Here is a 26,094-nt window from a genome sequence, read left to right as displayed (position 1 = left end):
AAGACTTTGGATTTCTTGACCCTTAAGTTCCAAACACTAAGATCCAAAGAATCCAAAATCCGTAAATAATGATATAAATACGTGGTAAGAATTACATTTTTGTTTTTTAAATTGGATCCATGTTTATTTTTATTTTTTTAAATTGACTGTGCATTCTGACATTTTTGCCAAAGCAGTGTTTTCTTTTAAATTGGGAGCTTATAATTATCAAACAAAACATTATATCCTGATTCCTGCAAAGTTCCAAGAACAATAATTTTAATATACTGACACTAACCGTCCTATAAAACAGATTTGGATCCTCTCCTGAGCGAGGATCCTCATGATCAAGACACGTGAATCATTGAATTTTCATTCAACGGCTATAATTATTATAATTTTAAAAAACCTCCTTATTTGTAGCCGTTAGATAAAAATCCAAAGACACGAGTGTCTTGGTCAAGAGGATCCTCTCCTTGGGCTCATGAGAGGATCCAAATCCCTATGAAACAAATCACATTGGACTCAATCATCCAGATAATTCACAGTGCTCCAAGCATGGATGGATTCCACCACAGAAACGGACACACATCTCCTCTTTCTTTTCCAAATTCTAGAGTAGACCTACTCATAATACGAAATAGTTCAATTAACGATTGAATGTGCGGTTAAAGATTTAATAGTTAGATTGTAACAATTAAGGATTATTGTGTATATTATGCTTTGATCTAGAAAAGAATAATGTTATGTGGATTACATTTACCAACCACTTATTTGATAAAGGTGGACTCCATTTATAGAGGTGAGACTCACTACTGCATTAGGAGAAATTCTAGAATTCAATAACCGAAGCAGTGTCTGTGCGGCCGCAGACACAAAAACACTCACCTCTTACAAACACCGAATTTCGAGTGTCGTATAGAAGACCCTCTCGTGTATTAGATAGGTGACTAACAAAATCTAGTACGAACCCAATGTTTAGAAGCTTTGGACTTTATTTTCCAAGAGAAACAATCCACAGATCCTTCGGCCCAAATCACTTAAATATGATGAGATGAGCAGTCACCCAGCAATTTGTATTCTTATTGTCCCCCTTCTTGCATGCTTTCCAACCAAGAAGATCTCAACAACATATGATTGCACAAGCATGCAAACACACCATGTTCCTCACAAGCATTCCCTCATCTAAAACCCTAATCACCCCAAAAACCCTAACACTACCTCTCGCATTCCACTTCACAACCTCACCACCTTCCGATCAACAACCACCGCAACACCTCCACCAAGACCAAGCAATCAGCATAGAAGACAACAGATCATACTTCACCAAAAAAATCCACAGCCTCTGCGCCACCCACCGTGACGTCGACGAAGCCCTCCGCCTCCTCGACCGCCTCCGCCTTCAAGGCTACCGTCCCGACTCCCTCAACCTCAGCAGCATCGTCCACGCCCTCTGCGACTCCAACCGCTTCGATGAAGCCCACCACCGCTTTGGCCACTATGTAGCTTCCGACTGCGCCCCCGACGAGCGCACTTGCAATGTTATTGTTGCTCGGTTGCTGGATTCAAAAACCCCACATGCCACATTGCGTGTTCTGCGCTGTTTGACAAATTTTAAGCCCGATTTCGTGGCGTCTTTGGTTAATTACAACCGTTTGATCGACCAATTTTGCTCGATCTTACGACCCAGTGAGGGTCATAGAGTGTTGTTTGATATGATTAGTAGAGGGCATTGTCCGAATGCTGTTTCTTACACTACATTGATCAATGGGTATTGTTTGATTGGTGCGTTGGGTGATGCGCAGAAGGTGTTCGATGAAATGAGTGAAAGGGGAGTGGCGCCTAATTCCCTGACGCATAGCGTGATGATTCGTGGTGTTCTTCGGCAGAGGGATGTTGGGCGTGCAAAAGAATTGATGGGAAAGCTCTGGGAGATCATGAAAGGTGAAGATGATGAGACTGTAAAGAGTGCGGCTTTTGGGAATCTCATTGATTCTATGTGTAGTGAAGGGTTTTTTAATGAAGTGTTTGACATTGGGGAAGATATGCCACAGGGCTGTGTGACAGAGGATTTTGCTTATGGACAAATGATAGATTCGCTTTGTAAAGCCAGAAGGCATCATGGGGCGTCCAGGATTGTTTATATTATGAGGAGTAGAGGGTTTGTTCCAAAGCTAACGTCGTATAATTCCATTTTGCATGGACTGAGCAAGGAGGGAGAGGGAGGTTGCATGAGGGCTTATCAGTTGCTAGAGGAAGGAGTGAACTTTGGTTACTTTCCGTCAGAGTACACTTACAAGGTCCTATTGGAATGTCTGTGCCAAGAATCGGACGTCAAGAAGGCAAGAGAGGTTCTTGAATATATGTTAAAGAAGGAAGGAGTGGACAGAACTAGGATTTATAACATATATTTGAGAGCATTGTGTCTTGTGAATAACACGACTGAGCTTTTGAATGGACTTGTTTCGATGCTCCAGGGCCAGTGTCAGCCTGATGTGATCACCCTAAACACAGTTCTTAATGGGTTCTGCAAGATGGAAAGAATCGAGGAAGCGCTAAAGGTACTAGATGACATGATGAGTGGCAAGTTTTGTTCACCAGACGTGGTGACCTTCACAACGATCATCAGTGGTTTAATAAATGTGGGAAGAACTCAAGAAGCTCTTGTTATGCTGTACCATGTAATGCCCGAGAAAGGTTTCAGAGCTAATGTTGTGACGTACAATGCTGTTCTTCGTGGTTTATTCAAGCATAGGCAAGCCAGAGAAGCAATGGATTTGTTCAATGGCATGGCAAACTACGACGTGGCTGCTGACAGTACTACTTATACTATAATAATTGACGGGTTATGCGAATCAGATCAAATAGAAGAAGCTAAGAAGTTTTGGGATGAGGTTATTTGGCCATCAAAGATCCACGATAATTTTGTTTATGCTGCCCTTATCAAAGGGATTTGTCGTTCTGGGAGGTTTGAAGAAGCGTGCCATTTCCTTTATGAACTAGTAGATGCTGGGGTCTCTCCAAATATATACAGTTATAACATTGTGATTGACGCTGCTTGCAAATCAGGATTGAGGAAGGAAGCGTATGAAGTTGTAAGAGAGATGAAAAGAAACGGACTGGCTCCAGACTCTGTAACATGGAGGATTCTTGACAAGTTGCAGGGTGTCAGAAAACAATCTTGTGATGAGGTTTCGAATTTTCAATCAATAAATGGGCGACAGGGGTAGATGAGCAAGAAAATGTGTGATTGAGTGGAGCGATTCGGAAACAAGAGAACCGTGAGAAAGAAGAGACAATAGGATCATGTTGGCATGATGTGAATTGGAAAGGTTAGAGAAATAGCTGAACTCCAAACAGAGTTGACAGAAGGAACGGATGGTCGATCACCCAATGGATAAGGTAAATTGGCGCATACTTGTTCATTGACAAAGTATCTTAGTCTGAAGTTTCCTATTCGATGAAGGAATTTAACGTGGAGTTTAGTCTTCGTAAAGCACATGTATCATGTATGTATACAAATTAGAGCGATGGATAAGAGTTCTGATCGATTGAACGGTGTACAGAGATTCATACAAGAGTATAATCGAATTACAAACTCCGAATTCATTCAGGTATCTCGCAGTCAGCATGATCATGTTTTTGGATTCTGCTCTTGTAAATGAGGGTGCAATCGTGTATTTACAAGTACCAGAGCTCAAAACCGGGGAACCTGAGCCCGCGGTCGTTCGCTCCGCATGAAAGTGTTCCAGGTTAGGCTTGATTCTCCAACTTTAGTAGAGCAGTTCCACCGGGGAAAGGCCCCAGAGCTATCCACTATTTAATTCACCTAATAAACAGTAATTGTCCTTAATGAATAGTCACTCCACTCGAAGCACCAACATTGTCACTCACTCGTAGCACCAATACTATCACTTTAAGGACCAACATCTACTTTCGACAAAAATAAAAATGAAAATTATAGCAATGGTTCCTCAATTGTTATCTAATTGAAGTAATGATTCTTCATCTAAAAATCTATGATCATTGGTCCCTTAACTCCTTCAAACGTGCAACTATGGTCATTTTCTTCAATTTCATTAGTACTTCTGCTAAAATGAGTCACGTGCCACACACATGAGACCAAATCGAGGGGCAAATATGGAAAACCAAATGAGAAAAATTGTAACAGTGGTCACTCAACTTTAACCCAACTGGAGAAATAGTTCACAACTTTAACCCAATTGTAGCAACAATCTATCAACTCTAGTCTAATTGTAGCAATGGTTCTTCTAACATAACTTATTTTGACGGAGTTAACGAAAATGACCATTAATGAGATAAGAGACCAATGATCATAAATTTTTTAATTGAAAAATCATTACTCCAATTCAATTAAAATTGAGCAACTATTACTACAATTTTTCTTTTTTTCAAAAGAGCATCAACATTTACCACTTTTCGTACCAAAAGATTTCTCAATCAACATCAACAACGTACATTGGGGCCCATTCCGAAGGCCGAAAACGATAAGAGAAAACGCTACGTGTTGATTGCTCTGACGATTGGATTCTTTTTTCTTTTTGCGTACTGCGGGACTGAAACCGTGTGCAAACCGAGTGCGGCTGCTGCTGCTACGTCCACGCGGTGGCGTCAACGCGGGAAAACAATATATCTACTGGAGTGAGCTTAAAGACCTTCTCATGTGACATGTGACGTGACACTTGTCACTTCAACTTTGCCACTCTTCTTTTTTTTATTTTTTGAAGATAACGTGTCACGTGTTTATTTATTATTTTGTTCCGAAAGTTTTACTCTCTATAGCAAATTTAAAAATATTTCTAGGGTTATTTTTTAATTTGCCTCATAAAAGTTTTGTTTTCGTTTTGCACCCTGAATTGTCAAGCCATTTAGCCCCGTTTTCGTCCACGCTGGCTGAGATTTGGCAGTTTCAGAGGTTTAAGGTTTCACCGATCATAATAATTAACAGCTCATCTCTACTAGCACAGTCTGAAATGTCTAGACTACTATTTCATTTAGCGTCCACGAGACATAATTTATGAAAATAGGATGAAAATGACTCGATTTTGGGAGTTTTAAAGTACAAAGTTAGACAAATTCTGTTTTAGGAGGTAAAAAAATGAGACTAAATGGCAATTTTAAGGGGACAATTATATGTAAAAAAAACCTTGAAATAAAACTATAATTCGAGAGTTATCCATGCATTTGACTACGTCGTGTGTCGCTACTGGTATTACAATTTAAAAACAATATAATATGTTTTGCTAACATGCGAAAGGTTATTAATTTAATTTTTTGATTAACGAGTTTGATACAAAACCTACTTTATTCAAAACGATAATTTAAGGTGTGTGATGGATCGAAAATGAATTTGTATGTCCAGTCTACATAAGGTATTTGGGAAATGAAGGAAGGTGAGAGTATTGAATCGCCATCAATCCCATCCCATTCCAATCCCTGCTTTCTTCCGAGCTTCCGTCTTCCCCAAACTTGAAAGTGGAATAGGAAAGCTCCCACGCCGAGTTATCGCTTTGAAACTTGTTCCCACACGCCAACAATTATCCAAAGGAATCAGATTCCATTGCTTCGTTTACCTTCGCATTTGGTTTTGAGCTCCCTAAATTTCAAATCGCAATTCTTTTTCAATTTCATCACGTACAATATACATAACCATTTTTAAGAATATCTACGTCAGCAAAATATTGTATACGAAAGAAAAACTAACAAACGTTTGGAATTCTGGTAATTGAGTTACAAGAACAAGTTAAGATGAATTGAAATTTAGGCTTTTTTTTTTTTTTTGTGTGTGTGGGGGGGGGTAAAAATTGGGGGTCAAAACACCCAAGAAAACATTTTGAAGTTCTTTCAATATAACTCAAAAAACATTTCTGACGGTATGTGACAAAATAAGTATTTTATGCGATAAATATGTGTCACGTGCTACATTCAGAAATAACTTGTGCTTTTCTTAAAATTTTCAATATACTTCTAAAAAAAACGCTTAACTGAATGTTATTTCCAACGAGCTCAAAATCAAATTGAAAGTTCAAAGGACTAAAGTGGAACACGGCTATAATTCAAGGGTCAATAATAAAATTTCCTTTTTAATTTCTAATTTTTGTCCTTCATTCTGTTTCTCTCCATAATTATCCCCGCTTTTCTTGGTGGCTCCAAAAACCCCCCCTTCCCTCCTGACTTCCCCTTCCCCATTTCTGTATAAATACCCAAAGACTTCCCCCTTTCCCTCTTCAAATCTGCAGACTCTGAGAATACCACCAAAAAACCACAACCTCCATGGCAACCAACGGTGCTCCAACCTCCACCGACCCCAAACCCGCCGTCACCGACGAGGTCCGGAAGGTCTTCAAAAGCTTCGACTCCAACGGCGACGGCAAGATCTCTGTCAACGAGCTCGGCAACGTCCTCACGGCCCTCGGCTCCACCGTCTCCGACGACGAGCTCAAGCGATTCATGGTCGATCTCGACACCGACAACGACGGCTTCATTTGCCTCGACGAGTTCAACGCCTTCTGGGTCGCCGGCCCCAAGGACGGCGGCGTCACCGAGCTCAAAGACGCCTTCGATCTCTACGACCAGGATCGGAACGGCCTCATCTCCGCCAACGAGCTCCACCTGGTGCTCAACCGCCTCAACATGCCCTGCACGATCGAGGACTGCCACCGGATGATCAAGACCGTCGATGCCGACGGCGACGGGAATGTGAATTTCGAGGAGTTCAAGAAGATGATGGGACACAAAGCCTCCGCCGACGGCACCAATGCCGCCAACCCTGCCGCCTAGTGCCGCACACGGTAATCATCTATCTCAATCCAGGTGCTGAATTTAGATCCGAATCTCCATCTGTTAGGGTTTAACTAATAATATACTATTAGATCATCAAATGGATGTGTTCGTGGAAAAAATAGGATCTGATCACGTCCTCCACTTTAATAATTGTAGTATTTGTGAATACATTTGGGTTAAGTTGCTCGAAATCGCATCGCATTTCCCTCTATTTTCTGTTTGTTTCTCGAGAAAATTCTCTATCCCCCTTGGGCACTTTGCCCTTAATGAATGTTATTGCGCTATTAATTTTCCTTTTAATTTGCTTTTTGAGAATATTTATGTAAAAACTATGGTAAGAAATAAGTTAGTTATTGGCGGCGGAAGGAGGTGAAAAGCGGCGGCGGAGCATGTGTAATAGTGGTGGACCTGGTGTGGTGGGGGAGATCTGATGGTGATTGGTGGTGGGTGCAACCGTGCGACACGCGGTCAAAAAAGTCAAAACATGGTTGGGCTGCCAAGTTGCCGAAATTTTTGGAATTAGGAAACTGCTCTTTTAGGTTTTTAATAGCATGGATTGAATTATAGGGTACATCAGGATTATTGACCGTTAGATTATTCTGGCAGTTAGATTAGTACTTATTGACGGTTGATGATGAAGAAGAAGAAAAGGGTACCTCGTGAGTAGCAGGTGCGGAGGAGCCACCGCAGACGAAAGAGGAGAGTTTGGAACGACTGGCGGTGCGATAGACTCGGGGCCGAGATGGGCGCGTCGACTGCTGCTCGAACCCATTTGAGAGAAAGAGAGAAGGGGGAGGTCGAGTTGAAAAGGGGGTCAACTGCTAGTAAGTTATACGGCTATCCACCCTTTTCAGGGATCGGAAACTCACGGAGGCATTTCAGTCTTCTTTTGGCCACAAGTCTAGGTTCCACATCAATAGCAGGTTTCGAACCCGAGATCTTCAGTTTTCAATTTTAATGAAGCCTCGTCATCCGTCCTTTACTACTGGACCATCAGCTCGTGGTTAATTTAGTTGTTAGTTTGGGGTTAGTATTTTTTCCTTTGAAATTGCTTCTGTTATGATGTGTAGAGCTGTTTTGGACCAATAGTTTTAACTTATCAAATACAATAAAAGTCCCAACTTTTTTAAGAAATTATTATTGAAAAAAAAAAAAAATTGAGTAACCCCAAACCATCTTTGAACAAAATAATAGGAGGTAGCATTTTTTCTCACCATTATTTAGTATGATGTATGTGCATCATTCTATTTATTACCGTTAGATGAGTTTGAATTTTGAGATTCGTATAGTGGATAGGTACAAATCTTAAAATTCAAACTCATCTAACGGTGATTAATAAGGTGATGAGCATACATCACACTAAGCCCTGGTTTGGCATTGAGGTGCTTAAAACAAAAGCAGGGATGAAAAAGCGCTGGAGTAAAATTTGTGTTTGGTAAGTTTGCTTATTTTCAAAGTTCCTGTCATTTTAACCTGAAAAAGTGGCAAAAAGCTAAAGCAACAAAATGCTGCTTCTCAAAACCAGCTTTTTTTTTTTTTTTTTGGTCAAGAGATGGGTGAACAGTAGAATTTAATGAAACTTTCACAATCTAAAAAATACCCTCCTCCGGTTCTCCTTCTTGCTGGGTTGAAGATCGAGTCTTCATAGTTGATATTCTTATTTCGCTGGATATGGAAGGGCATTGAGATCCAAGAGGTGGGCGGAGGAACCGAGGAGGGTAACGGGGGCGGCGCACGCCTTGGGACAGGGGACAGTGAAGGAAGCCATTGGAGTGCAGTGAAGCAAAGCAAAAGCAGAGTGAGATCCTCGTTTTGATTCCCGCAGAGAGATGGGAATGGGGAAATGGGGAGGTGGGATATGAAGGGGGAATGGGAATGGTGGGGGAGGGATATGTAGAGGAGGGAGGGGCGATGAGATCCAAGAGGTGGGTTAGTTTTGGTGTTTGGGGACTGAGAAATCTGATAGAGGGGTGAAATGGGAAGAAGGGAAATGACTGATTTTGCCTTGATTCTTGCCGAAGAGCTCAGAGATTTGAGTTCTTAGATTTCCTTATCCCCAACACCCAAAACACGATTCCTGTAATCCAAACTTGGGATTAAATTTGTAGGGGTGGAGATGATGATAATCTGGTGGTGAAATGGTATGAGATTGAAGGTTTGTGTGTGGGGTTGTCTCGGTGGAGGAGAGAGTGCAGAGAGAGCTGAGAGTTTTCGAGAGTTCGAGAGTGTAGAAGGAAAATGAAGTCACAGAGATAAGGGAAATGGGGTGTGGGCCCCACGGCCACACAAAATCCTCACATAAAAATAGTTATATTAAATAAAATATCATAAAATAATATAGTATTATATCATTTTTTTGTCATTTCACACCGTCACAACTGTTTTATATAAAATTTTGCCAAACACTATCATACTATTTTTTTCTTTTCCAAAAGCACTTTTACAAAAAAGTTTACCAAACATTCTACTGCTTTATTTCATAGCTGCTTATTCTCACAGCACAGCAGAAACATCTTTTTTTTTCAAAGTACATCAATATCAAATCAATCTTAAATGGTGGTGAGCAAAAAAATTCCCTCTAAAAAAAGTATTTTTAGCATCTACAATTTATTTCTCCCGAGAAGATACCCTGATAATACTGCCAAATTGTCTCTCGAACTTACACTATCATTGGTTTAAATATGAATAGGATTGAGGCTAACGTGGTCATAAATTTGGATGTGCCTCCACAAAGTTTTGGACAGCACGACACCTGCCAGGCAGCCATTGCTTGATTTAATTAAATAAGGAAACGTGTGACGATATTCAGACGCAAACCTCACTCACTTGTTAACAAACTCTTTAATATCTTGCGCACCCGTCGATACTCTTTAATACGATTAGACTCGTATATATTAGTAGGATTTAATTATGTTAATTCTAATATGATGATGCTTTGATTTAATTAAATAAATAATTAGACTCGTATGTATTAGAGAGTTTGATAGCAAATATGTTAATTTTATGTGAAGAAAGTACGTCCGAATAATTTGTTTTGGGTAGTTGCGGATGAGAAAAATTTCCCTTCAATTATGCGAAAGGGAAAATGTAAAACAATTCAGATAAGTTTTGAAGCCCAAAAACGGAATGGGCTTCATCATAAGGCCCAATCTGTTTCTGCAGTAAGGACAGGCCTGGTCAATGTGGCTGGACACTGTTGTTTCACGGGAAATATGAAGTTCAGTACCAAGTAAATCTAAATCCAATCACGTGTCAACTATCATGTCACAAAATACTGCGACTATTAGGTCACATGATGGCTATCAGCATTCAAATTTGGAATTATATTTGCTCACCACCTTAAATGGCAGTCATGCTCACCATCCCTTGTTTATCGCTGGACGAGTTCGGTTTATTTTATCTACTATCCAAATCTTGAATTTACAAGGCACCTTCAATAGATCGGGAGTGACAACAAACGACTCTTCACTAAAAACGCAATTTTTTAGACTAATCGAACACTTATTTCAATGCAAATGAGATTTTTGTATCTCGCTAACAGTATCAATTATAAGTTGTCAGGAGGACTAAATTCATTTGTGCAAAAGAAAAGAATTGAGGTGAATTCAAGATTACATTTGATTAGTTTATAAGTGAGACATTTTAGATTCGATTATAGCCAAATGCGAATACGGAATCAATTTTTATGGCCAATTCATTGTGAGGCTGACCTCCCCCCCAACGTAAGTCTTAAATAAAGTTTGCTTAATTTGTGCTAAAGGGAGCAGTCATCATGTCCTTTTCAATGTTATCACATGTAAAGGACTCACTACCCTCCAAAAGCAAATGAACAATTTCAATTCATTTCCTTATGCTCTACTGATTTGGACTTGTTCACACACATAATATATATATATATATATATATATATATATATATATATGTAAATATGTCCAACATATTGGTCTCTTCCTCCACCTTTCATTTGCTCTGCCTCTTCCCAAATTGTTTCTAGTTTTCTTAGCTTGTCTGTATGTTTATGATTAATTAGTTAATGAGTGTTTAAGAGAGGTAATTAATTGGATCATCAAGTAATTAGCGTACATGTTGATGGGTGATTCGATCGATGAAGAGTGTGATTACTTGTTTAAGGCAGTTTTGATCGGAGACTCCGGAGTTGGCAAATCGAATTTGCTATCCAGGTTTTCCAAAGACGAATTCCGGTTGGATTCCAAGCCCACCATCGGCGTCGAATTCGCTTACCGGAATATCAAGGTTGCTGATAGGATCGTCAAGGCTCAAATTTGGGATACTGCCGGCCAAGAAAGGTATGCCTCCCTCCCTCACTTCATCTTCTTAATTTTGATTTTGTTTCACTTGATCATAGTCTTTGGAATATATTTGAAGAACATGCATATGCTTACAATTGAATAACTTGAAAACCCACCTCCTCTTACTGGGCGATCCTACTGTTAGTTTGAAAGTACTTCTAAGATAACTAAAAGTACTTTTAGAGAATATATTTTGAATTACAAAACACTTCGAGTGTTTTTTTAAGATTTTACTTCCATTTTAATTAAGAATTTTTCTTCAATCATTTTAAAAATACTGCAAAACAAGTTCACGTTGTATTATTAGTTTAGGACGCATATATCATTCTGAAAGCATACGCTAGTCATTCTCCCCTCTGTCTGCCACCATGCTTTATTTCTCTTGTGTTATAGATCGAACGACATCCTTTGCGCTGATTACGTAGAATATTTATGTAAGTTGAATGTTATTTTTCATGCGATCAGTTTTCAAAAAATTGTCCTGGCTTTCCTCTTATTATTATTATTATTATTATTATTATTATTATTTGGTTTAAAGATGCTTTTAAGTTTGCCGATCTTTTGAAGCAACTGAATTATGGATATGAACACAACTGTTCAACCGTGCCTTCCCCTTCATGATTTGGTCCCATTAACGTCAAAAGTTGTAATTATACCCCTAGTTAATACTCCGCCCTGGTGGGGCCCTTTCTCCTAAAATATATTTTGAGAAATGTCAAAAGGTCACTCTCAAAAGTGGACTTTTCATACGGAAAATGATCATAGCCGGATCATTTTTCTAGGAATTCTGTAATTCTATCGGTTCATCTTACATCGTAAAGTTAGAAATCATTTAAAATTTAAAATTCAAATATAAATATTACCTAACGAAAATTGACCGTACAATATATAATGAACGGACACGATTGCTGAATCCCTAGGAAAAAGATCCGGTGATGATCCTTTTCCTTTTTATACCGCCTCGTGGTTTTTGACAAAATGTTTTATAATGTTAGCTGAAATTGACGTTAAATTGTGATGTAGCAGAGATTCTACGAAGAGAGAAATACTAAGGAGACTTTCTCAAAAGTGAGACTCTCCGTGGACTTGTCAACACCTCATGTTTTTGACACAATTCACGTGCCATTATAAAACATTGTGCAAAAAAACATAAGGTGACAGACAGTCTCACTTTGAGAGAGCTTTCTTAGCATTTTTCTTATGAAGAATCCAACTTTGTGAGAGTCTTCATAGATTCTTTATCACCTACTAGTTTAACATTTACTTTTGTACCGACATTATCAAATATATACAAAAAACATAAACTAACAATCTAATAAAAAGTTCATAAAAAATTACGCTTTTAAAAGAATCTCCTCGGCATTCCACCTTTGCCTTTTTTAAAGTAGCACTAGGATAGAGCTCAAAGTTTGGAGTTCCTTTTATTTGCTTTTCTGGATGTCTTTGTCTTTATCGTTGTTGCGACTGGTGAGCGTAAGTGATTAATCCATTAGGTGGCCGCTAATTAAGGTAAAGTGATTTTTGCCCTAGTTTTCTGCTTTTCACCTTCTTCAGTTTACTTTCTTAATCTTGGATTCTTGAGGTGGTAGAGAAAAGTTCCTTTCATCGCACAACAACAATTTAATAGGTATTGTGATTATTGTTCAAAAAAAAGAAAAAAAAAAGAAAAAAAAGTAATGTGATTATACAAGATATCATAAGTAGCATAATTATATAAGACATCATGTGTGATCCACACTCCGCGAATCAGTGGAATTCAAGATTTGTTTTGAGACAGTTTTTTAAGGGTTAAAAACATTTTTTTTGTAGTAACGGATTTGTAGTTTAAGTGATTAAAAATATTTATCTTTTACACATGAAATTCTTGATTCGATTCGCCTTCCACTAATATTGCTTGTAAAAGAAATATGCCAATTTGACTACATTGAAAAACTTGTAAGTGTTTATGGACTATAAGAGTATTTTTTTGACAAGCATCTATTAGGTGCTTCTTCATGATGCATTTTCACGAAGTATTTGGACGTGTCTGTAATGAAAGCACTTATAAAAGCGCTTATAAGCAGAATTATTTCCTACACAAAGACACTTTTGTGATGGTTAACGTTTTTGTTAGAAGTACTAATGAAGAAAAATATATTTATGCTTATGCTTATTGAGTAGTGGTGGTTAATTATACTTTTGTTTATTAATTCAGATTTAGAGCAATCACGAGCTCATACTACCGTGGGGCGCTTGGCGCCATTCTGGTGTACGACATTTCCCGGAGACAATCCTTCGAAAACGTGAGAAACTGGTTGCGGGAGCTCCGCGAGTTTGGTAATTTCGACATGGTCATTGTCCTCGTCGGAAACAAGTCGGATTTGAGCCAGTCTCGAGAGGTCGACGAGGAAGAAGGCAAAAGTTTTGCAGAGGCAGAAGGGTTGTGCTTCATGGAAACGTCTGCGTTAGAGAATGTGAACGTGGAGCAAGTATTTTTGGTTATGATTTCTAAGATTCATGACATTACGAGGCAGAAAAGTTTGGAAGCAAAAGTGGAAGAAACGAGTGTTGCGAGTAATAGTCTCGGTGGTGCGAAGGAAACCATCCATATTGGTGGTGATGATCATGAAGTTACGGTTACTAAGCCATCTAGTTATTGTTGCTCAAATTAGCTGGTGTAGCTTTTTGTGTGCCAACGTCAAATATATGTTTGAATTTGCATTTATTGAGACAAAAAATATTATTCAAAATGGGATTTCACTGTAGCCACCACGGGGTTGCCTAATAGTTAGAGACGAATTCCAGATCAGTATTCCATAGAACACGTCATAGGTTCGACTCCTCGCATTGTGAATCACAAGATGTGGTGATCAGGGGATTTGAAATGCCTTTGTGAGTCTTTCTAGCCCTGAGAGTAACTAATCTTTTTTTTTTTTTTTTTTTTTTTTAAATAATGGGATTTAATTGTTGAAACAAAATTAAAAAAAATTCCTATTCAAATAAACTTAAAAGCATTTAGAGGTCATGAGTTTGGTACTTTATAAGCTGTGAATCTGCTTATCATGACCTTAGATAGGATGCAATTGCTAACTAGGCTCTTCTGAGTCTAAAAATAATGAATAATCATGGTTCACGACCTCTTTTGGAACAAAAGAAAAAAGAAATAGCAGAAACAACTTGAGATCTTAAAATCTAAAAGCAAGGGAAAATGATGAAACCAAAGACACCTTTGCATCGAAGATTGGAGGAAGAAACTTAGGGTTCGCTGTCATCCAATTCACATAAATATTAAGAGACGATGATAAATAAAATGAAGGTGATGATGACGACAAGGACGACGGCAACGCACATGCTTATACGACAAGGCATAATAACCTCAAGATTTTAGAAGTCAAGATCAAGGAAAAATGATGAAACCAAATGCTGAAACTGATGAGACAATGATAAATAAAACGTGAAGAAAATTAAGCAAAAGTGAAATTAAACACTTTTAATTAATGAATGATATGTAATTGATGATATGACCCCAAACATACTTATGTTCAGGTCATTCTAATTCTAATATCTTAAACAACGCTACTTAATATTACGATTAAGTGATATTTTTCTTCACTTGTAAATGAGAGATCTTAGATTTGATTATTACTAAAGTTGAATTTGAACCTCATTATCGATTTAAAAAATATATATATCTTAAGGAGCATTTTTGCTAACAACGCGTTTAGTTTTTCTTCGGCGAACGGCTACATGCCACACTAAAATTGACAAAATTAATCTCCAACCAAAGGTGTAAAGGAAATCGAGCTAAAGGGGTCAGTTAAGTTTGGCCCACATCATGCAACATGTAGCTTGAAGATAAATTATATTTAGTCCTAAAATAAAATTAAAATTAAAAAAAAAAAAAAAAGTCCCGCATAGTAAGTGGACATATACTAGTTAAGGAAGCCTTTAAGGGAATTTTCAGAAAAAATGGGGACATCCTCTTAACTGTTAGATTTGGCTTTAATGAAATCATATGGTTGAGATTATGTGGCTTGTAATTTAATCTCAGCCACATAATTTCATTAAATTCAAATCTAATGATCAATATGGTGTCTCCATTTTTTTTTAAAAAATGGGATCCCTTCTCTTAAAGGGCATGTACTAGTTAAATTTTAAAATAAAAACTCTTTTTTAATAAATGATATTATTTACATTAAAAGGAGGTAGGCTTAGTTTTATAATCGGCTAGCAATAATGTAGTTCAAATTCGTTTTTGATAAGAATCGAATTTAAAACTTCTTTTTTAGAAATAAAAAAGAATACCACTAGACCGTAGTACTAAATGATAACAATAAAACTTTTAAAAAACTAAAATATAATCAAAGGCCCTCGATGCCTTAAAATGACATAAACCAACCACAAAACGGTCACCCGAAATCTAACGGCCGAATTACTGACACCGTCAATGGCCCGTCACTCGAGCATTTTCACCCTCCTCCCTCCCCCATTCACATCATTCCATCCCATTTCCCCAAGCTTCTTCTTCCTCCTCCGCCTCTTCCTTCATCCTCTGCAAATACTGAACACTGCGTTTCGCCAACAATGCACCTCGATTCTCTCCAGAAGTACTAAACGCTGCGTTTCGCCGAACTAGCACGACCATGGCGAACTGGATCTCCTCCAAGCTCAGAGCCGCCGAAACTATCCTCCAACAGGTTCAATTCTTCTCCTCCATCTCCTCCCAATCCTGAAAACTATAAAATTAAACAAAAATTGAATTAGAATTAATCTTAATTGAATTAACTAGTCAATCTGCAATTTTTTTTTTTTATAAAATTTTTGAGTTCGATCTATTTGGAGTAGTAATGTAAAATCCGTGTGATTGTGAAATGGACGGTTCAGATCGATCAGCAAGCTGCGGAATCTCTGCGGAAAAACGAGAAGCAGATCGCCGACGAATTGAGCTTGGACACGCCGACGAGAGCGGGGGGCAGTGTGCCTTTGAAGGATCAGTTGAAGAAGAAAACCCTAGAAAATCAAATTAGTGATTATCGCGGAAAATTAACCAGTGATCCGAGCTTAAACATCGTTAGTAATAACATTAACGTTAATGATGATGGGAATAAAAGTAATAGGGATATAGATATTGGTGGAGTTCTGAAACCTAGGAAGACTCTTACTGATGGTGACTGGACTCAACTCCTTAGTAGTACACCAAATCGGGGAACTACTTCTGCCGCGAATCGCGGCAATGGTTTCCCCGGGGTTCGGGGTTTGAGGAAGGATGGTAGGAGGCAGGGGAGTGCCAGTTCCACTTCGGGTTTGTCGGTTTTGGAGGCTAAGAAGAATCAAAAGAGTGGCGGTAATAATGTTGTGAAGTCGACGAGGAGGGCAAGTGTTGGGGAAGGAAGTAAGTTGAATGGGAAAGTAAACGATGGGGAGGAGTCTGGCTTTTCGGTTTCAAATTCACCGGAGAGGTCTTCAAGTGTTGAGTTGAAGAGTGATGGTAAGATCTTGGAAGGACGAGAGTTGGATTATAAAGATGTGGGATTGAACACTTTAGAGGAAACAGAAGATAAGGGAAATGAACAAAATGGTGGGCGTTTTGATTCTAAGGAACTTTCTGCTGAGGTTTCTTTACAGTCGGTGAAGAAGGATGATGGGGGTTCAAATAAGAAGTTAGGAAGGGAGAATGTTGACGATCGGTTGAGAAAGCTTGAGTCTATCGAAGCGTCCAGAAGTTCTACCTCTGAGGATTTAAAGAGAGGTTTTACTTCGGTAAGTGATGGGAGCTCTGACTCGGACACAGACACAGGTTCAAGTTCTGATTCCGAGAGTGAGCGTGAGAAGGAAGAAAGGAGAAAGAAGAGGGAGAAGATTCTGGCGGAGAAAGCGGCAGCTAAAGCTGTGGAGGCCATCAAAGAGAGGGAAAATATGGTTGCCAGATTGGAGGGTGAGAAGCAGAGTTTGGAAAAAATACTTGAAGAGCAAGTGAAACAACAAGCACAAGAGGTAAGAATAAGATTATTAGGATTTTGTTGTTCTTATCATTCTTCCTAGGTTGGCTGCATTAATCCTATTTGTCCATTTTTGTTTTATCTAATGAAATTGAATGTCTTTACCCTCTTGCGTAACGCGTTATTACTTAAATTTACCTTCGTTCATGCTTCAGGCTTCAAAGCTGCAAATGACTATGATGGAAACCATGGAAGCGGCTGATTTAGAAAAGCAGAAACATAATAACACTAGAATGGAAGCCTTTGCGCGGTTGGCTAAACTGGAGGTACTACAACCTTTTCCAATCTGTTTCTTATGTGTATTAGAAAAACAATTCTGTTTATTCTGAGTTATGTCTAGAAATACGAATTTCCCCTTTTGTCGAACTTTTTAGTCCGTGCTCATAGTTAGGAATTTTGTTATTGCTAAAGGTTAAAATTGGTTGCAGACTTCAAATGCAGATCTTGCAAAATCCCTAGCCAATGTGCAATGGAATCTACAAGTAGAGGTATGATTATATCCTGATTCAGATGATTGATGTGGTCCAATGGACATTTTATAATCTTCTGAATTGATGTTCTGAGCAATAGATAATTGTCCAGTTGGTTAAATTGTTTTGGTGGTTCAATTATGGTGGAGAAATAATACTGTAAAAATCATTCCTTTGCTTAAAGTCATTCCTTGTTGTCTTTCATTTCAATTATTGGGAATTCGAAACGCTTCACATGTGTTTTGGTTGCTTTGCGTTATCAATACTATTGTTTTTGGTTTTTTACTCCTGCTGATGTGTTTCCCTTTTTCTTCTTTTACTCTTTCGGGAGTCCAGGCGAATCAGGTAGCAGAACTCCGACAGCAAATTGAGTTAAAAGAAGTGAACCAGGAAGGTAAGTTCTTTAGAATCGTAAACTAATGAATTGGGTGTGGAAACTAGAAAAAGTCCTTTTTATATATATATATTTTTTCATTTTTAAATATAAATTTCCTCTCGAGGGCTAAAGGATTTGAGTATAAACAAAAGTTCTGAATATAGTAGATTGAGAATAGAGTCTGACTTCTTTTTTGGCCTGATATTGACTTTATATTGTAAAGCAGTGAATAATTTCACAATGTAAGGAAATTTTCAATGTTATGTTGAAATCAATATTGTGTTTGGTGTATCATCCCTTGGAACTCTTTGTCTTCTTGTAGAGCTCAGGAGGAAGATCTCCGACACTCATCAAACAAAATTATCTCTAAAGAAAGTAGCAGCGTCAAAAGGAATTGAACTTGAACGAGAGATTTTGGAGGCAGAGTACGCCTTTGTTACCGATAAAATTGTGCGATTGCAAGATAAGGTTAGAGGATTTCATTATAATATTCAAAAGCTGTGAGAGTTTTTAACTGCTGATCCATTATGTCTTTCCTCCCTTTCTCTGTGTGTGTTAATATTTACTTGGGCACAGGGAACTACTTGATAGAATATTGTGAAAAGTTAAAGCTTGATGGTGAATTCATGTGGTTTGCATACGGCTAAAGAAACTGGTCTTGTGCTGTTAAAAGTTGTGAATAGCTTGGGTTTTATTTGTCAGGTTTTTAGTGCAATGCCTCCGGGAATTGTGGATTTTTCCATCTCTTGAATACGTTCACTTCTATGTTCAGATCAAACAATCTCTCTAAGTGACACCCTCGAAGCTAGATTCATCTGACTGTCATCTTTCCGTTTTTGAAAGTAAATAGATCCATTGAAGGATGTTAGGCCACAAAGTAATCAACATTTCATCAAGACTATGAACACTAAAACTGAAGCTTTTGGCAGCATTGATTAAATGGTGTTTCCTGATAGAACTGTTGGATGATTCATGCGTTGCCGACATTTTGTGATATTCCGTAATCATTTGCAAGAAAAATTACGTGTTACATTTCAGGCACAGGAGCTGGAAGCAAACATTGAAATGACAAGGAAAGAGATAGAGGATCCAACAGAAATAGAAATTGAGCTCAAGCGAAGGCTTGCTCAGATGACTGACCATTTGATTCATAAACAAGCCCAGGTTTGTCATTCCAACACCGTTCTTAATTCCCTTGGTCATTCAAGTGAGAGGTTTTGTCTGGTTACCTAAATAAGACCATTAAAAAACATCTGGGTTTGCCTTTATCACCGACTTGTATGTTTATTGAAAAAATAAACAGAAAAAGAACCCAGAGATGCACCAGACTTGAAAAACGAACAACAAAATGGAACTAAAAGCTTTTGAACATTTTCTGAATAGAATCATATTCCATTTGATGGTCAAGTTTTATACAGCTGAGACACCTTTAAGCTTCAATAGAGATGGGACCCGTTAAGTGAAAGTAACTACGATGCACACTTTTTATAATTTTCTCTTTTGACAATTGATTCTGCATTCATATATAACAATAACAACATGATCGATGCTTCCTTTAGCCCCTTACGTACTAATTTCGGAATTCGTGTAGCCTAGATTCTCAAATATTAGATTTGGTTTGTTTTCTTGAAAGGCTATTGTTTATGATTCCACTTGAACCAGGTTGAGGCTCTCTCCTCCGAGAAGGCAACTCTTCTGTTCAGAATTGAGGTATGTTGATTATACAGATAACTCTTTTGTGACGAAACTTTAATGCACAAGATGATGCATCCGAGGGACAGTACTAAATTTATGCATCATGCAGGCTGTCTCGAGGTCACTAGACGAAAGCAAGTCATTGACCGAATTTTCTGCTGCCTCGTCAAGGGACATAGAATCAGGCAGACCTTTATTCGAAGACAGAATCCGGTCGGGCAGGAAGCACCTGGGTTCAGCACTTCAGCAATTGGAGTCCATATTCTTGGCCGGAGTAGTGTTTTTGAGGAGGAATCCGACTGTGAAAATATGGGCCGCGATTTACTTCGTGTGCCTTCATTTGTGGGTTATTTACATTCTAATGTCCCGTTCTCAAGCTTCAAATGAGATGAAATCCGGGGCTGTCATATCCTTGGAAAACATTAACAACACTGCTGGTGTATAGTTTAGTATAATTTCTTTGTATTTTTAATTTTTTTTTTTGTTTATTCCTCAATTTTTAGGAGGTCTCAATTAGTAGGGGTGTAATTTGTGCAGTTTTTTTTCCCCAAATGACTAATAAAGCAGTGAACGATCTGAACGGTAGGGATGTATTGTTATTTCGGAATTAATAAATATAAATCGGTACACAGCTTGATACTCTGCAGTGTTTAACATATCAATATAAGTGGAAATGTTGATATTCAAAGTTATAGAAATATCAATGGTTATGTTGATGTCAAAATTGGTTGCCTTCGATAGAAATTAAGAAAATTTGCAACATGATAAGTATATCAATTTGTTATTTAGTCGAATAAGAGAAAATTTCTCACAAAAATATTAAAAGTTCAAATCTATAGTAGGTTCCGGCAAAATATTAATAAATATCGTTGATATTCATTGCTTTTCTTATATCTCGTTGATATCGGGTGAAGTTTATATTTCACCGCCTTTTCCATGTTAATCATTGATTTTTCAAATATTTTGATGGAAATATCGACAATTACATGAATATGTTAAACATGATATTAAGTGTTTTCAAACTTGAGCCTGAATTCAATGCTCGCTCTCATTCGATCACAGTTGTTTTCCGTGAATATAGGGGTAGTCAAGTTTGGCTAGGGCAGGAACTCACCTAAAAAAAAAAAAAAAAGAGGTTTGGCTAGGGCAGCAAGTGCACCTCTATATCTGAGTTTGAATTCCTATCAAAGTAGTTTAGATATTACTGCAAGTGACCCTTTACCACAATAGTGGAAAGGAATTGCGCCCTTGCATAATGACGTGGGTTTGAACTCCTGCAAGTTAGCCTTTTACCACAATAATGGAAAGGAGTTGAGCCATTGCATGACGGCATGAGTTTGAACTCCATTGATGACTAATCTAACATCTAATCTAATAAAATCGACCGTTTTATCAAAAATAAAGATTAGGATAACATTTCATTCAACTGAAGTATTATACTTTGTTGAGGAACATATAAATGCATACAATCGTTACAATTCGAAGTATTACAAAAGAATCGGAAGCTAGCCGATCTTCAGTCCGTCGCTTCTTCGCTCTACCGGGCTTGTTCTACACCTTCCACAGATGGCAACGTCTTACAAGTTCGAACAAACAGTTCGGCATATCAAAACATAAACGTAGCAAATGAAATATATGCACTATTGAATGATCGAACCAGAACCTCCTGAGTTTACAGTTTTAACAAGAAGCCTTATCCCACTAAGGTTAGTTGTACGAATCCTAGAACGCTACTAAGCTTGTTTTTGTGCCAAGTCTTCCGTTAGCTCCAAATACTTCATGTCTTGTCTTAGTCTCATTCCGAGTATTCCTAGGTGTTCCCCCATCTCATAATCATATATTCTAACCGGAGAACCTATAGGTTTTCAGTTCACATGCCCAAACCACCTTAACCGTTCTTCTCTCATTACGGCAATTCCTAATTCCGGACGCTCCTACTTTACCTTGGAGATCTAGTTTACAGTTTCAACCCCTGATTTTTCAAAATGTTTCTTCCTATGGATACCCTAGACTGTCGATTTCCAGACTTCTTTCGCACTCAGAATATGCGCACGCACTGATTGTGTTTTTAAATTGCTTCTTGTTTAAGCGTTTTCCATGTGCGGAAGACTCATCTTATGATTGCAGATATGCACATGTATGAACTCAACACCAGCACATGATAAGTTGAGAGTTATGCCTTCAGGAGGAAAAAAAATATAATTTCTAACAGATTGTAGCCTTACCAGTTAGGCTTTTCTCGAGGAAGATTACGGCTGTAGAGAGGAAACTCAAAGAGAAAAGTTGTTTTGAACCACATCGGCAAGTTCTTGTATATAACTGGAGGTAGCGGTATCAGAGGGCTGCAAAATAATGAATAGGTTGGTCACAGATACTGCAATTCATACTCGAATGAAACTTGTGCCAAAAGAAAAGCTGAAGTTTACCTAGTCGATCTTTTATACAGCCTATATTCGTCTATGTTTCCAAACTTCTTATCCGCAGATTCCTGTTATTGTTCAACCACAAATCATTAGCAACTTTTCAAGTGCGACGAATTTTGGCAATAAGAAAGGGGAAGAAGCAAACCTCAAGCAACGGGATGCCACTGATGAAAAGAAGCAACAACGTGAGAAAGATCGGTCCAAGAATCACCAGCCACTCTGCACCCTCCAATACGGGTGTGGAAGCCACAAATACTCCCCACCAAAGGAATATCTGAGCAACAACATTTATAAAGGTTCCATTTGAATTTGACAGAATTAACGCAAAGATACTAACATGTTGAAATTTCTTGGATGAATGATATTTCCACTTATCTGTGAGTCTCGTTACGTTATTACTTGCAAGTATGTGAGGCAGACAATGCAAGCATGTGAAGATACTAACCTCACCAAAATAGTTTGGATGACGAGTGTATTTCCATAGTCCGACATTGCACCACTTTCCTCTATTTTGTGGAGAACTTTTGAAAGTTAACTTTTGCTGATCAGCTGCAGCTTCAACTGAAAAACCGACAGACCACATAATCCAACCAATTATGTCTGCAGCTTGGATCGATGGCATTCTGTTGCTTGCATTGGCAACTGTTACAGGTAAACTCACAGTCCATACCCACATAGCCTGCAGAAAAATCAGGTTGCTTCTAAGAATCATATCCACTTTATCCTTCAGAGAACAAGCACAACACAATGATGTACAATAAAACCAAAAACAGCGAAAGCAAGAGAACCTGAAATATCCAGAAAACTGCTAACTTCCCTAGATTACCACGTATTTCATCAAAACGCCGATCCTCTCCCCATTGCAAAATCCTGATGAGGAAACGCTTTGAGAAATAAAATTGTGATTGGATTTCGATATAGGTAATGTTGTACTCGATACTCGACAATGCTGCAAGTATACCAGCTTAATAGAATGACACAAAAGCATCAAAATACCTCATCAGTAGAAAAAATCCGAGGCGAAGACCCCATATTATCACAAGCAAACTCAACACTACCTGAAGAAAAAAAAAAACCCCGAAGATTTGTTTTATCCGTAATCAACACGAACTGCGAGCAAATTAAACACCTTTCGGGAGATAATAATACAATACCTGTCTAAAATGCCATGAACCTTTGACAACCAAGGTCAGAATAGCAAGTATAACAAAATTGGTACTTCCTGTGAAATGTAAAAGGAAGAACAAATTTAATCACAGACAAAAAATGTCATAATTATATCAAAAAACAAATCTGAGCATTTTCTTGGCAACCAAACAACCCAATCAGTTTCTAATTAGTATTGATAAGCAGGAAATTAAGTTAATTAACTATCAAATTCTCAGGAAATAAATTCAGTTCAGAGAGAAGAATTACCAGCAAAGTCAGTGACTTTGTCGAACTTGAGAAGAGCAGTGACTATGAAGAACAACAACTGATACCCCACCTTAAAAAATAAAATAAAATAAATAAATAAATAAATAAAAAACCATATTGCAGATATTCTAGAGAGAAAATTCAACCCAATAGGAAAAAAGATATACAAAACAGAAAGCAGAAAGCTTTTAGAGAGAAAGAGAGGTTACAGTGCCAATGGCAGTGAGAACTAAGAAATTGGAATCCAAGACTCTTCCCATGGAAATTGTTCTGGGTTTTTGCTCCTGAATAAAAAGCTCTACGCTTTGCTTGCAGCTGCTGAGATATCAAAAAGTGGAAAGGAAGCTCTTCGAAAATTCAATATAATAGGAAAAAGTCTCTGGCTGCAGTTTTAACACCATTTCTCTCTCTCTCTCTCTCTCTCTCTCTCTCTCTCTCTCTCTCTCTCAAAAAGTCTGAAAGAGAAATGGTGAATTTTTTAGCCCTGATTTGTTTCTAACGCAGTCCTTGGAACGGAATAGAAAGTTGCAAGCACAACTCGACAATAGAGTCTTCATGTTGTCCCACATCGGAGGCCTATTATAAAATTGATAAAATTTAAAAGGGTTTACATTAAGTTTTGTAAGCCATCTCCAACACACCTGCTAAAGGATCATACGTTTAAAAATAAATCAAAATTGCACGAAAATCGTCTCTAATCGAGGGTTAGCCTAAAGGTTTGTGAGATCTACCGGGCCAATACTCACAAATTAGGCCAGTGGGCAGGCCATTTCCAGCCCAGCCCTCTAGCATCAAAATGTCAAGCTTGACATTTTACCAGCCCTTCTAGCTCAACTCATTTGAATGCCAACGAATACCTGGCATCAGACCCTTCAATTAAAATAACCATATTAATTCAATTAAAATAATAAACTATGTTTAGCTTACAACCCTTTGACCCTCTCAGTTGGAGATGGTTTTTTGTCAAATGACTATGTTTGGCCTATGACCATTTGGACTCCTCAATTGGAGATGGTATAAAATATCGCATGACATTGTTAATTAAAATATAATTTCTTGCGGCTATAGGGCTAAGGGGAGCCCTTTGATCCTCCTTCAGTTGAAGATGACCTTAATTGTCAAGTTTGGTAGCATAACCTTGTAACTAAGTAGGCATTAAAGTGATTACCATCTGATTCCTATTCAATTTTTCGGATTCGGATATGCGTCAAAATTAGAAATTCTCAATTCGGAGTTGGTCGGAATCGAAATTTCCTATCTAAGTTACACCCTATATGTAACCAAACGCAAATGATTTATTCCACATTTTCTTTTATCAATATAAAAAATATACAATTAACAAAGAATGAACGATCCTCATGCAGGTGCAATTGAGACTCTGTCAACCTCAATAATATAGTCTAGGGTTGCAAAAGGAGGAATTTGCAGACCAGGGCCTAAATCTGCACCATTTTCTCCAAACCCCAAGCTTGGAGGAACCACCACTCTCCTTTTGCCTCCTGCCTTCATGGATCTCATCACATATTCTATCCCTTCACACACTCCCTTGCTGTAAGGCTGCCTTGACCCTACCACCAGAGCCAACGGCTTCTTCTCCCTCTCAAATGTGTCCACAAACACCAGTCCGCTGCCTTCTACTTTGCCCTTCAGGTCGATCACCACCAAGTCCCCTGGCCTCGGAGTAGCCCCGCCACCAACTCTTAGCTCGTAGTATCTGCACGCAAAAATGCATGTGTTTAATTAGGGTCCGTTTGAAAGTGCTTATACATGCTTATAAGTGCTTGGAAAACTTGCTTAACCTCAGAGTTCTGAAGGGAGAAATGTACCTTATTCCATTAGGTAACACCACCTCTTCTTCTTTCTCAACGTTTCTGCACAAATATATAATTATCAAAAAATATAAATATATAATTTGGATATATGTATATGTATATACATATATTTGCAAACCTTGTGTTTGATTCTTGTTGGGAGACCTCAAGGCGGGTCTTTATTTGCTCAGAGACAACACCAACTGTGAGAAAGGCAGCCCAAGCAAGGCCAGCACCAATCCCAAACCTCCTTGTCAAGGTGGAAGCTATCCAGTCTGTGGAGTCTGCCTTGGTTTTGGTATTGGAAGGCTTTTGCTGCTCTGCTTTTACCGATGTCGGCGGCTGCTCGGATGAACTTGTGCTGAGCTGCTGAATTGGCGTCGGAGAATGAGGCGGTTGTGAAGGCAGATTTTGGGGCGGAGGTGGCGGCGTTTGTGATGAACAAGGAGAGAAGTGGTTTGGTCTTGTTAGAGAGTGGGAGATAAATGGTGAAGAACCAGAGAAGGAGGCCATTTCTAAGAAGATAAAAATGTTGATTGAGCTGCCAACTGAAAAACGGGGAACCAAGAACTTTCTTCCATTAAGTAGGTCCTGGTCCCTACCTTATCCATGTATATGATGGAAAATTAAAATGGTGGGTTGCTCTTCTTTCTATTGTCCCACAAGCCTACTCTTTTTGGGGTCCTTGACATTGTTGACCACCTCACTAATACAGGTGAATCCTATAAACGCGAGTGCAGTTCATCTTTATTAGAGAGGAATTAGCAATGTGGCCGCTAAATGTAGTAGAAATGACATTATTCTTTTGTATATCGGATTCTGTATGTCAAAC

General features: G+C 38.4%; 6 protein-coding genes across 9 annotated transcripts; 4 read left to right on the top strand and 2 right to left on the bottom strand.

The window, feature by feature from the left end:
- Nucleotides 1-828: 828 nt before the first annotated feature.
- Nucleotides 829-4,153, top strand: LOC103946944 (pentatricopeptide repeat-containing protein At3g18020). Its single transcript, XM_048589173.1, has 2 exons — nt 829-3,381; nt 3,594-4,153. The coding sequence occupies exon 1, from the start codon at nt 1,113-1,115 to the stop codon at nt 3,207-3,209; it is 2,097 nt and encodes a 698-aa protein (XP_048445130.1). The 5' UTR covers nt 829-1,112; the 3' UTR covers nt 3,210-3,381; nt 3,594-4,153.
- A 2,105-nt stretch (nt 4,154-6,258) lies between these two features.
- LOC103946945 (probable calcium-binding protein CML27) lies at nt 6,259-9,489 on the top strand. 2 transcript variants are annotated; one of them, XM_048589327.1, is made up of 2 exons: nt 6,259-6,791; nt 9,473-9,489. In XM_048589327.1, exon 1 carries the CDS (start codon nt 6,274-6,276, stop codon nt 6,778-6,780), a length of 507 nt encoding a protein of 168 aa, XP_048445284.1. In that variant the 5' UTR covers nt 6,259-6,273; the 3' UTR covers nt 6,781-6,791; nt 9,473-9,489. The 2 variants fall into 2 exon arrangements, with proteins under 2 accessions (XP_048445284.1, XP_009356047.2); XM_009357772.3 differs by lacking the exon at nt 9,473-9,489 and adding an exon at nt 7,390-7,917.
- A 153-nt stretch (nt 9,490-9,642) lies between these two features.
- Nucleotides 9,643-13,841, top strand: LOC103946946 (ras-related protein RABA6a-like). The gene is made up of 2 exons (XM_009357773.3): nt 9,643-11,090; nt 13,288-13,841. Exons 1-2 carry the CDS (start codon nt 10,867-10,869, stop codon nt 13,742-13,744), a joined length of 681 nt encoding a protein of 226 aa, XP_009356048.2. The 5' UTR covers nt 9,643-10,866; the 3' UTR covers nt 13,745-13,841.
- Nucleotides 13,842-15,507: 1,666 nt separating this feature from the next.
- On the top strand, nt 15,508-20,251 carry LOC103946947 (golgin candidate 2). Its single transcript, XM_009357774.3, has 9 exons — nt 15,508-15,769; nt 15,957-17,066; nt 17,227-17,337; nt 17,500-17,559; nt 17,878-17,935; nt 18,240-18,385; nt 18,956-19,081; nt 19,580-19,627; nt 19,722-20,251. Exons 1-9 carry the CDS (start codon nt 15,716-15,718, stop codon nt 20,055-20,057), a joined length of 2,049 nt encoding a protein of 682 aa, XP_009356049.2. The 5' UTR covers nt 15,508-15,715; the 3' UTR covers nt 20,058-20,251.
- Nucleotides 20,252-20,984: 733 nt separating this feature from the next.
- Nucleotides 20,985-23,892, bottom strand: LOC103946948. Of its 3 annotated transcripts, none has more exons than XM_009357778.3 (10): nt 23,661-23,892; nt 23,452-23,521; nt 23,190-23,257; nt 23,032-23,093; nt 22,824-22,905; nt 22,481-22,714; nt 22,181-22,309; nt 22,039-22,100; nt 21,838-21,954; nt 20,985-21,188 (listed from the first exon to the last, which is right to left on the bottom strand). In XM_009357778.3, coding segments are annotated over exons 1-10 (876 nt in total). In that variant the 5' UTR covers nt 23,712-23,892; the 3' UTR covers nt 20,985-21,187. The 3 variants fall into 3 exon arrangements, with proteins under 3 accessions (XP_009356053.2, XP_009356051.2, XP_009356054.2); XM_009357776.3 differs by having other exon boundaries at nt 20,985-21,169; XM_009357779.3 differs by having other exon boundaries at nt 20,985-21,163.
- Nucleotides 23,893-24,726: 834 nt separating this feature from the next.
- LOC103946951 (peptidyl-prolyl cis-trans isomerase FKBP17-2, chloroplastic) lies at nt 24,727-25,900 on the bottom strand. The gene is made up of 3 exons (XM_009357780.3): nt 25,402-25,900; nt 25,278-25,322; nt 24,727-25,165 (listed from the first exon to the last, which is right to left on the bottom strand). The coding sequence occupies exons 1-3, from the start codon at nt 25,773-25,775 to the stop codon at nt 24,808-24,810; spliced, it is 777 nt and encodes a 258-aa protein (XP_009356055.1). The 5' UTR covers nt 25,776-25,900; the 3' UTR covers nt 24,727-24,807.
- Between the last annotated feature and the right edge of the window lie 194 nt (nt 25,901-26,094).

This window comes from the organism of the source record quoted next, unplaced genomic scaffold, assembly GCF_019419815.1.
Source record: "Pyrus x bretschneideri cultivar Hongxiangsu unplaced genomic scaffold, Pyrus_bretschneideri_v1 Contig3, whole genome shotgun sequence".
Lineage (NCBI taxonomy): Eukaryota > Viridiplantae > Streptophyta > Magnoliopsida > Rosales > Rosaceae > Pyrus > Pyrus x bretschneideri.
The sequence above is the reverse complement of the archived record's forward strand: the minus strand, read 5'-3'. Positions and strand labels throughout refer to the sequence as shown.